Genomic DNA, 12,599 nt, shown 5'->3' with positions numbered 1-12,599 from the left:
GGGATCTTCTCCCAGCCTGAGGTGTCCACTGCCAGACACCTTCCCATCTTTGAGACCAGAGAGAGTCCTGGCCTGAGGGCCACAGTGCCCCGCAGCAGGGTCAGCAACTCCGGCTGTGCAGCTAGGGGCCCTCTGCCCCTGACCTTCTGCCCCCGCCCTTCTTCCTTTTACCAGTGAAAGTCTCCCTGCCCCCACCATGGTTCCTCCCCAAGAGGCCTATGTCCACCACCAAACAGAATGTCTGACCAGCCTACCCCTCACAGGCCACCTGGTGGGACAGGCACAGGGAAGGGCTGGACGTCGCCCAGCCCCTCTGTAACAGCAGAATCAGGCCGGGAGGTGGGTGAAGGCAGGGGTGCTCTCACTGGCAGCCTGATGAGCCTTCATCTCCTCATCAGAGTGGGGTCTGCCCATCCCACGGGTGTCAGAAGGCACGCGAGACCCAAAGCGGCTGAGGGTGGTCACAGGGCCCCAACCCAGCCCCTCGGGCTCCCCGCAGACCCCCTTCCCTCCCCAGACTCTGGGCTCAGCTCCCTCCCGGGCCCCTCCCCCACCCAGGGCTCCTGACCCTTTTGTGCAGAAGCACAAAGGGCCGGGGACAAAGCCGTGGGTCCTGCTGACGCAGCGCCCTCCTCCTGTCCAAACTGACAAAGGGGGTGGGAGGCCCATGCAAGGCTCCTGATGCCTCAGCCGGTTTCTGTCAGGGCTGCAAGGGCGAGGCGGCCACCGGAAGGACAGGGGACGGGGGATGGGGGACAGGGGATGGGATGGGCAGCAGGTGCCTGGCTCCCCCTCCTCCTTGGAAAACCAGGGCCGACTTGGCAGAGAAGGACTGGGCTGGGTAGGCCCCCTCCCAGAGTGGCGGGATTCCTGGGCCGAAGTGGGGCATTCTCCACGACCCTCCCTCCCCTAACTGGGCCGCCCACGCCTCAGCAGTCCTAGCTGCTGCGCGGGGCCTGGGACCCACCTGGGTGGGGCATTTGGGGTCTTGCAGGTGCACATCCAAGCTGTCTTTCCTCACCAAGCTCCTCACCAGCCAGGCAGGTGCCGGCCCTGAGAGCTGGGGGCTCTGCTCCTTCTCCAGGGAAGTTGAGTTGGACACACTTACCGTGGCGGCCTGGGGCTGGGCTTGGTGGTGGGATGGGGACTGCAACACTCCATGTTCCCTGGTTCCCACTGGGGAACAGACCCCTTGGGCATTCCTGGTGCGGACAGTGTGGTGATGTGGCTCCTGTAGGAGGCAATGGCTCAGGGTGACCTCAAGCTGCCATCCCCTTGCCACATGGGCCCTTCCATCCAGGGGGCCCATACGGAAACCACATCCATCCATTTAAGACATCAGGGGCTGCCCTATGCTGGCGCCAGAGGACCCTCTTCTGGGAACACGGCCATGAAGCCCTGCCCAATAAATCCACCACCTCTCTCCAGTACGGCAGGGGCCATGAACCCTGCGAAAGGGGAAGAGAGGCCAGGGAGGGGTGCCCATAAGGTGATCAGGGGTGGTCCCCTGGACAAGACCCTCACAGGACCGCAGGAAGTGAGGAGCCCGCCATGAAGGTATCCAGAGGAAAGTGCTTCCAGACGTAGGAGGCACCCATCAAGGGCCCGGCAGGACCCCAGGTCTGCGGGACACATGATTGCAAAGCACTCGGCCTGTCCTTGTGAATACGCCAGAGGAGCAAAAGGGAGTGGGGCTGGCCACGCAGCCTGAACCCCAGGACACCAGCCCCAGAGCTGGAGAGAAGGCCAACCCCGAGGGCCCAGCTCTGCCCACCTGCACTTGTCTCTCTGTTCACCTGGGGGCAGACGTGGCCCCGGAGGGGGTAGGTGAGGGGGAGGGAAAGAGGGAGCCACACACCTTTTGGGTGGCAGGTGAGGCAGGTGAAGGGGCCGCCCCACTTCTCAGACAATAAAACCAAGGTCCCGAAAAGGAGACCCCCCGACCCTGGCAGGCCGCCTGGGGGTCCGGACAGGGCCCCCCTCTAGCAGGCACACTAATACCTGCAGACATCCTACCCACCTGCCCCTTCCCTTGTAAAACACTGGGGAGAACAAGAGATGGGTCAGGTGGCCTTGAACCCCACAGCCAGATCCCTGCCCTGTTGTGTGGACAGCTGGCCTGGGGACGCCGCTAACAAGGGCAGGGGTCCTGAGGCTGCCCCTGGGGGACCACTGGCCACCCTGCCTTCAACAGCCCAACCTTGGCTCTCTGTGTCTCCCCCAAACCCCACAGGGCCAAGCCAAGTCCAGGAAACTTAGATTTGAACTGACTTTATTATTTTGTAAATGTGAATTTTACAAAGCGCTTTACAATTAATGATCACATCCTTTTGTTCGCTTGTCATGGATTTCCACTGTCTGAAACAGCTCTGAGCACGCTTGAAGCCCTCGGTTTCCCTGTTCGCTTTTGGATGTTTCAGTTTTAGTTATTGATACAATGTCAGCCATGGCTAAAAAGTAACAGTCTTGACTCTATCGAGTAACAGCACAAAAAGAGAGTGAGGGCTCAGGAAAACAAAACAAAGGCTTCCTCCTTAAAAAAAAGACAAAAAAAAAAAAAAAAAGCTAAGCATCTGTGGCTGAAATCTAACTCAGTGGTACTGTGAAACCTTCCTTTACAGCACAGGAAAATTTATTTTTTAACAGTCGTGAGTTACAGTACTTTAACCCCTAAACAGACTCTTTAAAACAACCGTCTCCTTTTTAAAAGTCTCTTTTTTCCAAACATTCCGTCCAAAGGATGGATGTTCTACTTGCACCCAGTGCCATCCAAATGTTCAAGTCAAAAATATTTATACATTTTATACTTAGTTCTTTTTTTTGTCTGCTAAAAATAGTATTGCAAGTTTTGGCTTCTTTTGACATAAAAATCACAATCATGTGTATGATGCTGACAATGGAAGCGACTGATCGGAATGCGAGCAGGTCGTCCGGTCTGAATGCTTTCGATTCTGCATAATTTTCCTTTCCTTTTCTTTTTCCAAAGAAACAAAACAAACAAACACGAAAAACCTTTGCCATTTTAGAAACATCTTGTACCAAACCCTAAATGCTCCGGTGGTGACGTGCACGCACGCACACACGCACACATACGCACATACACAGACGCGCACACACACACAGACGCACACACACACAGATGCATGCACAGACGCACACACAGATGCACACACGTACACAGACGCGCGCAGACGCACACACAGACGCGCGCACACACGCAGACGTGCAGATGCGCACACGCATGCACACACAGATGCACACAGACGCACACACGCACACAGACGCGTGCACAGATGCACACAGACGCGCGCACACACGCGCAGACGCACACACGGACACAGACGCACAAACGCACACAGACGCGCGCACACACACACAGACGTGCGCACACACGCACAGGCACGCACACGCATGCACACACACACAGACGCGCACACGCACACAGACGCACATGTGCACAGACACACACACACAGACACGCGCGTGCACACACACGGAGCTGGCTGGCTGACGTGACAAATGTATGCAGCAGCAACATTCTGAAACAGTAGTTACAGCTGAGGACAGCTACGAGCTCTCGATTCTGCGTTTAGGACTCGCTGCTGGCAGAGGCAGACAGAGGTTTCTTGGAGTTTTCAGTTGGCTCATGGGCCACAGACCTTTTTCCACTTGCTGCCAAGATGTTTCCATAAAAATTTCCCTCCTGAGGGTAACCCAGGCAGTACACAGCTGGGTGGGGTGGGGGGACTGGGCCAGTGCTTACAGTTTCAGCTGTGGAATGAGGACAGGTCAGGGTCAGGAACTAGAGTCCCCTCAGAGGGGGACCAGCCCCGAGGGCCAACCAGCCCTCCCTCCCTCCCTACCTTCCGCTTTCCTCCTGGCTCTAAACACAACTGCCAAAGAATGACTCTTCCTGGAGGAGAAAGGAGGCCAGGCAGCCGGCTCCTATCTTCTAGGAGCCCCGACCCGCAGTCGCCAATGCCGGCACACCCAGGCGGGTCCTGCTGACCTCTTGCCCACAGCTTCGTCCACATTCAGGGGCAAAGTACAACAACCAAATCCAATGCAAAGTTAAGTGACAACAGAGAACTCGGGTAGGCAGACACAGTGCGGAAAACAAGACAGAATTCAAGTACCGAGGCACCCAGCCAGGCGCGGCCCGCCGGGCTCACAGTATCTGTCACACCTCCGGTCCCTCCTGGACCTCTGCATGCAACCCAGCTGCCTCCTGGGCCCATCTCCTTGGGGAAGAGGAGGGCAGGGCAGGAGAGGCGGCTAGGTCCCAGGCCCACCACCTGCCAGGCGGCAGCTCCAACACGGTCCAGTCCCTTCTGTCCTCCTCAAAAGGTGTGGAGATAACGTAGCTCTGTAATAGATTCTATATAGGATATGCGTATTGCTAATAGTCAGGCTTAGGGATAAAGGTGCAGACATCTCATAAATACTGAGTGGCTCGTCTCTCTCTACAGGGTCTGGATGAGTCAGGGTCACACTCACAGGACAGGACAACCCCGGATTCTGGAATTAGTCATCTTGTAAACAAAGGAGGGAAGGGTCCGGCTTTCGTAATTGGTTTCCTTGGGAAAAATGATCAAAGGATGCTAAGGCACTCTGGAAGGCCCCTCCGAGCCCGGGCCGCCGCCCCCGCCCCACGGTACATTCAGGACGCGGAGGGAGCACACGGCAGGTCCGCTCAGCAGCCACGCACGTCCGCAGACACTCCCGACTCACGCCCACCGTGGGACACATTAGTGCAAAATGCTCGGCCTGGCCCGCCCGGGGCGCAGGGAGAGCTCAGAACCCATTCACATTAAATTATTATTATTTTTTATCTATAGCTCTTGCCTTCCTTACCCAGAACAACAAAACAGACGGCGATTACAAACGAGTGAGGAAGGGGCCACGGGACATTGTGCAGGCCTGAGCAGCAGTCAGGCGTCCTCTGTGCAGCTACCACTTCCGGCAGCGGCCAGCGGCTACCTCCCTATCCTGGCCAAGGGTGGGGGGGGCACCCACTTTGGAGTGGAGGGCAGAGAGAGCCCTTCTGTCAGCAGCCAGGCCCCCAGGGATGGTCAAATTAAAGTGCAAATTTGGGTGTGGGGCAGATGAAGGAAACTCCAGAGGGAACTCAAGTGCAGCTCAACCTCCCCTACCCATCCCTGCTCCGCCCCGTGGCCTCCTCCCAGCTCTGAGGAAGGCTTGGTCCAGGTTCCCAGCGGGCCCCATGGGGGCTCCAACCCCACCTGGGCCCAAGACAGGGGAGGAAGAGGCAGAGAGAGGCTCCCTCCAGGCTGGGTGGTTCTTAGTTCAGCAGAAGGTCTGGATGCCTCTGCACCACTGAGCCACCTCTGGCCCTAGGAATGCAGGCCTTGGTCCCCCTGGACTTGGGCCCTGAGGAATGGGTGGAAGGGCCGAGGTTAGTGTACACAGTGCCTGCCCATGGTCCCCCACCTCCTTCTGGAAAGAAACGTATTTTTCTGGAGGGCAGGCACGTGCTGGGCCTGGCTGGAGGCAGCCCAGGAGGCTGAGTGCAGTCTGTAGAGGCGGCCCCACGCAAGGTCTCCTAGGGCCTCGCCACAGGGGTGGGCCGTGGGGCAGAAAGGAGCCGCCCAGTGGGAATGCGTCTAACCCACACCCTGTAGGTCCCCAGGCCAGGGTGCAGCACATGGTCCTCCCCTAGCGGGGGCGGCCTCCGCTTGATGGGTTGTGGAGGTTGGGGGAGTGGGGTGCACTGGTCGGCCGCCGCTCACTGGCCTGTGTGCACACGGGAGGGGGCGGCCTCCGCTTGATGGGTTGTGGGGGTTGGGGGAGTGGGGTGCGCTGATCGGCCGCTGCTCACCGGCCTGTGTGTGCACGAGAGGGGGTGCTGATGGGTGCAAGGCTGCACTTGTTTTGCGTGTGCAGATAGGGAAGCCGAGTTCTGGAGGGACAGAGGTGAGCAACAGACATTTCAAGTCTTGGGATGGGGTGTTCTTCCGGCCACACCTGGGAAGGACGGCTGCCCCTGGACAAGGACACAGGCCCCCAAAACAAAAGGGAGGGACACCTGGGTAGGTGGCCACACCAGCACTTCACACAGGACTTCACACAGTCTGTGAGCCCTACCACTTAAAAAACAGTAATTAAATTTCAAAGGAAGCACTCCAGCCTCAAACCAAACAGCCCCATCTTCCATGGGCCCTTCCTCCACTGTCCCTGGCCCCCCAACATGATCCCTAACCCTCTGTCCCTTACCAGTGCCCACACCTCCAACTGCCCCAGCCCAGGCCTGTCCTGGCCGTCCCCTGCCTGCAGCCTCAGGCACCCTCCATCCATGCACACCCCCCAAGGCAGACGGGGATCCCAGCACCGGGAGGACCCACTCTCGCCCTGGCCCAGCCCTGGCCGCTGCCTCCTGCCCGAGCAGAGTCCCCCCTCCCCAGGTCCGGCCCTGAGCTCAGCTTCACACATACTAGTCACCCACCTGGGACCCCCTTTTTCCCCCAGTGGGAGACGAGTGGTCCCTGGCCCTGGGCGGGGGGCAGGGGGATGCACCCTGACGGCCACAGATGACCTGCCCCAAGCCATGGTGGGCTGGGGACAGGGACACCCATCCCACCCAAAGTTTTTGTTCTATTGAGTCTGAAAGTTTCCAAACCATATATGAAATAGATCTAAATTAACGACAAAACCTACCAAAAACAAGACAAGCATAATCGCAAAGTGGCTGAGGCAGCAGAGGGCGGCGTGAGCTACATCAGCTGTGCAGGTCCCACAGTGGGCCCGGGCAGGACAGTGGGAGGCCAGGCGGGGTCAGCGGTGCCCTGGGGTCAGGGGACCGAGGGGCTGCAGAGCCGAGACGGATCGGGCAGAACAAGGACAGGGTGTGGGGGCAGAGTAAAGTACCCTTTTCTCCACCCACTCAGGGGTGGGCCACAGCCATCACTGCCCCCTCACCACATCCCTGCACACGCACGCACACACACACACTCGTGCACACACCCCACACAGGTGGGCCTGGCCCCGAGTCTCCGAAGAAGGAAAAACGAGGAGTTAGGGCCCTGGGGCCTGAGCCCTGCCCCATCGCCCCAGAGGTGTTCCATGGGTAAGGAAGGAAGGGTCAGTGACGCACACCCCAGCCCCCTCGCCACAGACCACTGCTGGCCCCTGCTTCGTCTTCTGGGCAGAAGGAGCAGGAAGGGCAGGGAGGAAGGGGCAGGGCTGGGCACTAGGGACCTGGCGGCCTCCCATCCTCCCCGAGAAGGGGGAGGGAAGCTACACTTGGAGACTGACCTTGTGAATATCAAAAGGGAGCCCTGGGAGCTTCCTCGCAGGAGGCTGCCAGTGGCCTAATTGTTTACAGTATAATGAATGCATTTGTTTCCTTCATCAATTTTAAATACAAGCAGAATAAAAATCACATTTTTCTCAGGCAACAGTAGCAGTTCAGTAGGTAAGTGGCTTGATCACATTTGTTTGTATTAGTAACGCATGCAAGCAGCTCTAGTACTCGTTCCCTCGCACAGCCACCCAGCTCCGCTTACAAAGTCCCTGCATAGGTGCCCTCCGGCCTCCGGGCCGCGGCCGCCGGCGTCTGGGGCCTGCTGGGGCTGCCCCCGCCCTGCTCAAACGGCTGTGGGGGGCTCTGGCCATCGGCGGGCAGCGGCTCCGGGGCGGCCACCTCCTGGATGACAGAGCCAGCCCCGTCCACCTCCTCGCCGGCGTCGAAGGCGGGGTTGGCGGCAGCGCTCAGGTCAACATTCACGGCGTCAGTTCTCAGAGCCACGATGGTGGCGGCGTCGCTCCGCCGCTCGGCATAGATGCGCTGCTCGAACACCTGTGCCGCAGCAGGCGGGAACTCAGGGTCAAGGGGCACACTGGCGGCGGAGGAGCCCATGACCGTGCGGTACATCTCCACGCCCTCCGGCAGCATGGACTTGATCTTGGGCAGCCAGCGCTTGCGAACGCGGCGGGCGTTGGTGCACATGTCCGCGGCGATCACGTTCATCTCGCTCTCCTTGAAGCTGGGGGCGAAGTTCTGACAGTACACTGTGAGGACGGGGCGGCGTGAGCTCAGCCACCTGCCTGCCGGGAGGCCTGCCCCTCCCCAAGGCCACAGAACCATGATGCCCTGGATGAGCCTCCCTGGCCACTCCTGGGGCCCATGTGACCACCTGGGGCTCTCCTGGGCTCAGCCAGAAGACCAGAGGTCACGTTTCTCACTGCTCGGCCTGGGAGGCCTCCCCACCCCATTCGTCTGGAATAGTCTCTGGCCTGGTCAGGCCCAGCAGCCTTGGCCATCCGCCAGCTGTGAGGCTCAGGCCTGTTTTCAATCTCTCTGGGCTTCCGTAGCCCCACCGGCTAACGGGAACTGGTTGGTCAGAGGGTCCCCCTCTCGGGAATAACAAGACCCCTTCCCGTCCCAGTCCCAGCCTGGAGGAAGGGAGCAACAGAAGCCATCACTGCAGCAACACTCGCCTCCTTTCTCTGGCAGGAGCCCAGGCCAAGGCCGGGCCATTCCTCCCAACGGTATGAAGCCTAGAGGCAGGTCCCAGGGGCCACGTCTGCCTCGGTCCCTCCCAGAATCATCCCAGAGCCTCGGCTGCCACCCCACGTTTTGGGACTGTAACTCCTGGCCGCAAAGGCCCCTTTTTGCTCTAAAACAGAATTTGCCTCACAAGGTTTTTTTTTGTTGTTTTTTTTTAAAGGAAGAAAACAAGATCGTGCTTCTTGGGCCAAGGGCCACAGGGGGCTGTGCTCTTGGCCACCTGGTACGAGCCGGCAGCAGTCAGCATCTTCCACATCTGGGGTGCGGGCCGGGGGCGGCGGTCTGCCCTGGAGATGGACCGGGCTCCGCCCCCACACGCCCAAGAGCGGGAGGCAGAAGCCGGCCGAACAGATGGCAAAGGCTCAAAATAACCGCAAAATGTAAATAAGGGGTTTTGTTCAAAAAGGAAAATTAGATCTATTTCACATATTAAAATAGTTTTGCAGCTGAATTCATCACACTTGGAAACCTACCAAGAACGTTAACACCTCAAGACCTGGCTTCTGAGAGCTGCTCTTTTCTCCTCGTCTTCCCCTCAATCAGACCATGCTCGGCCCCCGGGGACGGAAGCTGCAGGTGGCCAGGAGCACCCCCGGGGCCCACCCAGTCCTCTTCAGGCTGGGATCTGAACCCAGCCCCAGCCCCACCCACCCGAGAGACCCCAAGCTCTTACATTTCACAGCGTTCAGGACCCGGCTGTCCAGCGGCTTCCGGCTGGGGTCGCTGGTGGATGAGCGGATGCCAGTCCCACAGCTGTTGGCCAGCGTGTTCCTGGTGGAGGGACAGGAAAGGTAGGCAGGGTGAGGACGACAGGGAGGGGACCTGGAGGCGACCCGCCCACGAGAATGCCCCGCTGGGAGGCCACTTGGCCTCACCCTTGGCTGGTCTGCGTGTGTCCCAGTGGCAGGAGCCGGCCCAGCCACCCTCTAAGGGACAGGACAAAGGAAAAGCGTCTGGGCTGAGAAGATGACTGGGTGATGGGGCTGCAAGGTGACCCGAGCCTTGTCCTCAGGGACTCCGGGGACGTCTGAGGAAGCTGCTGTGTCCTCAGGAAGGGTTCTGTCGTCCCACCCGCATAACAGAATAAGTGTGGCTCTTCACTTTTTCTGTTGTGGGGGTTGCATCCACAAGCCCCTTTGAGAAAGGCCACGAAAGACAGCCTCTCCCTCCCCCGGGAGCCTCTCCACTGTCCTGGGGCTCACCGGCCACGGCTGAAGTCAGGAATGCGAGAGGGCTTTCAATGCCACAACCCTGGACAATCAGATAGCTCACAGCTAAAGGAGCCAGAACCCTCCGCAGCTCCATTATGCCCTCCAGCACCCCTGCCCCGACCTACCTGTCAAAGAAGGTGGCCAGGAGCCTCCGCAGCAAGACCTTATGCTTCACCCCTGCACACAGGTGGCAGTTCATCAGCTGGCCACGTGTGATGTAGACCCCAGAGCCTGCAGCCGCCAAACAGAAAAAGGGCTCGTGGCCTTCCTGGGACACTAGGGTCCGAAGAGGCACACAGACGGGTGAGGGGGAGGGTGGGGAGGAGCTGGAAGCTTCTAGGACTTTTTTTGGGGAGGAGCAATTTGAGGTCCCACCTGCTGGTCACCAGGAGAGGCCATGGCCAAGGCCAGCCCCAGCAGGTCCCAAATCACACATGGAACTAAGCAGGGGGTGGGGAAAGCCACGGCGCCCCCCACCCTCCCCAACGAGCCCCAAACTCCAAGCTGTCTCCGCTATGCTGCGGCCCCCCAGCCTCAGCTCCCTCCCCGGGAACACACTTTGTTGTTGTTTAGAGACAGGGTCTTGCTCTGTTGCCCAGGCTGGAGAGCAGTGGTGCAATCATGGCTCACTGTAGCCTCAACCTCCCGGGCTCCAGTGATCCTCCCACCTCAGCCTCCTGAGTAGCCGGGACCACAGGCGCCACCACCATGCCCAGTTAATTTTGATGAAGTCTCCCTATGTTGCCCAGGCTGGTCTTGAACACCTGGCCTCAAGCAATCTTCCCACTTCGGCCTCCCAAAGTGCTGGGATTACAGGAGTGGGGCACTGCACCTGGCCTAGGGAACACACTCTGAGGGGCTGGCTCTGGCCCTGGGTTTCGGAAACACTCATGTCTTTGCCTTTCTGCTCCGTCCCAGATACCAAAGAGCCTCAGGCAACGATGAGGGAGACGGAATCCCCTGGCTGGAGGGTCTGGCTGGAGCTTTGCAGGGCCCAGCGCTGACCTCTTCTGGGTATGTGTGAAGAGGAAAACCAGCTAGGGCAGAGGCGTGGCCAGGGAGGTCCATGCTATGCTGTTTACCCTCGGAAACTTGACCACACCCCAGGTGTCCCACCAGGGTCTGGGTGAGCGAGGGCATGGACCAGCAGCAGGACTGACCCCGCTGGGAACAACGGGGAGGGACTGCTTTCTGGGGACAGCCAGGCTCAATGACCACGAGATGCCACGTCCTGAAGGGCACTGATGTCCAGGTGCGCCTGCTTCCAGGAGCCTGGGAGTGCCCATGGCCTCTTCCTGCCATGGCCCGTCTCCTGCCCCACCGTTCCCACAGGCCCTTCCTGCCAGGGTCTGGGCTGGAGGAATCCTCCTGAGGAGCTCATAAACTTGAAGCACGTCTCCAACCCCATCAGCCCCACACCCCAAACACAGGCCACAGCTGCTGGAGGCTGGGGTGACTGACAGTATCTTCCCGGGAACACACCTATGTGAAGCACCAGGACCCACGTAGGCACCTGAGCCCCAGAGCCCAACCCCAGGGGCCCACCCAGCCCCGGCAGCCCAGCACTGCGCTTGCCATCCAGAAGCAGTGCCAGGGCAGGGTGGGAGCTCAGGGCACAGCAAGGTGGGCCCCTACCCCTCCTGGCCAGGGCAGCCCAACACCGCCAGGTGCAGCCCAGGAGGCCACTCTCCCATGAGGACCGAAGTCCCTGGCAGCTGGAAGGCGAGGCCAGCCCAGGCAACCCTCAGGCAGTGGCTCACACCTGAGGCACTCGTCCTGCTAGGAGGGAAGACCCCGAGACGCTGCCTAAGGTGTAGCCTTTGGGGGTGGACAGGAACAGGACAGGGCTGGGCAGAACTGCTCAGGCTGTGGCCAAGGAAAGCACCTGAGGGCCCGAGCTTGGGGCTTCCTGGAAAACTGGGAAGAAATCCCCAGAAAATGGCCCAATAGTCACCAAAGAAGATGCCTATGGCGCAGGTCAGACTGGCTTCAGCCTGCCCCATCTTCTCCTTGAACAGTCGTAAAAATCTACAAGGAACTATGACACCAAAGGAATCCAACACGAAAGGTAAATATTCCGGAGCGAGGCCCGGCCCCCACGGGCTTCTGGACTCGGACGTGTTTGTTCTGCCAGAAGGATCCCGCCTTGACTGCAGCTGCCACTCGGAACCTGGCCGTTACCCTCCCTTGGTTACCCAAAGGCTGCAACTGGACCCTCGTGGGGTGGGGGGACTGGCAACCATACGTGACATGGTTTTATCTGTGACCTAAATTAAAACACGTTGTGATTGCAGCCCCTGCCAATCAGGAGTGCGACCAGCCCAGGGGATTCAATTAAAATGCTAAATTAATTCAATTGAATAACTTCTCTTAATGACACATTCTTCTAAAAGGAAATTAGAGGAAATTTAAGATGTTCTTTTTTTTTTTTTTTGACTGATTGGTGATGAGTACATTGTTCAGAGCTCTGCAATAAATAAATAAATAAATGAGGACATTTGCATACAATAGATGGGTGGGAGGCAGCCTCACCTGCCACCAGCTCCAGCTTCTCCCCAGGGTCCCCCTCCGAGTAGAGCTTGGGATGGCAGCGGTATCCGATCTGGCTGATGAGGCTGGCAGGCAGGGCCACGAGGTCGCGGCGGATGAGGACGCAGGAGCGGCTCTCCAGCGGCACTGGCTCAGGCTTCTCTTGCACTGTGGGCCCAGAACCAACCTGGTCAGATGGGCATCTGGGGGGCTGCTCTGTGTCTGCCCGCCTGCCCTCCATGCTCCCTGGGGCCTGGGTTAGACCCACTCTGCCCACCTGGGCCCAGGTGAGGCCACTCTGTGCCGCTCTCCTGCTGGCCTGGGTCAGACTG

General features: G+C 59.2%; 1 protein-coding gene across 6 annotated transcripts in view; it reads right to left on the bottom strand.

Moving 5' to 3' along the window:
• Positions 1-2,255: 2,255 nt before the first annotated feature.
• NACC2 (NACC family member 2) overlaps positions 2,256-12,599 on the bottom strand; it is an 85,421-nt gene continuing 75,077 nt past the window's right edge. For all 6 annotated transcript variants that reach the window (XM_055270397.2, XM_055270400.2, XM_055270398.2 and 3 more), the window contains 4 exons: positions 12,271-12,435; positions 9,864-9,969; positions 9,201-9,298; positions 2,256-8,028 (listed from right to left, as the gene is read on the bottom strand). In XM_055270397.2, the coding sequence (XP_055126372.1) occupies positions 7,520-8,028; positions 9,201-9,298; positions 9,864-9,969; positions 12,271-12,435 (878 nt within the window). In that variant the 3' untranslated portion in view covers positions 2,256-7,519. The remainder of the gene's footprint in view (positions 8,029-9,200; positions 9,299-9,863; positions 9,970-12,270; positions 12,436-12,599) is intronic.

The sequence above is a fragment of the Symphalangus syndactylus genome, chromosome 3, assembly GCF_028878055.3.
Source record: "Symphalangus syndactylus isolate Jambi chromosome 3, NHGRI_mSymSyn1-v2.1_pri, whole genome shotgun sequence".
Lineage (NCBI taxonomy): Eukaryota > Metazoa > Chordata > Mammalia > Primates > Hylobatidae > Symphalangus > Symphalangus syndactylus.
The sequence above is the reverse complement of the archived record's forward strand: the minus strand, read 5'-3'. Positions and strand labels throughout refer to the sequence as shown.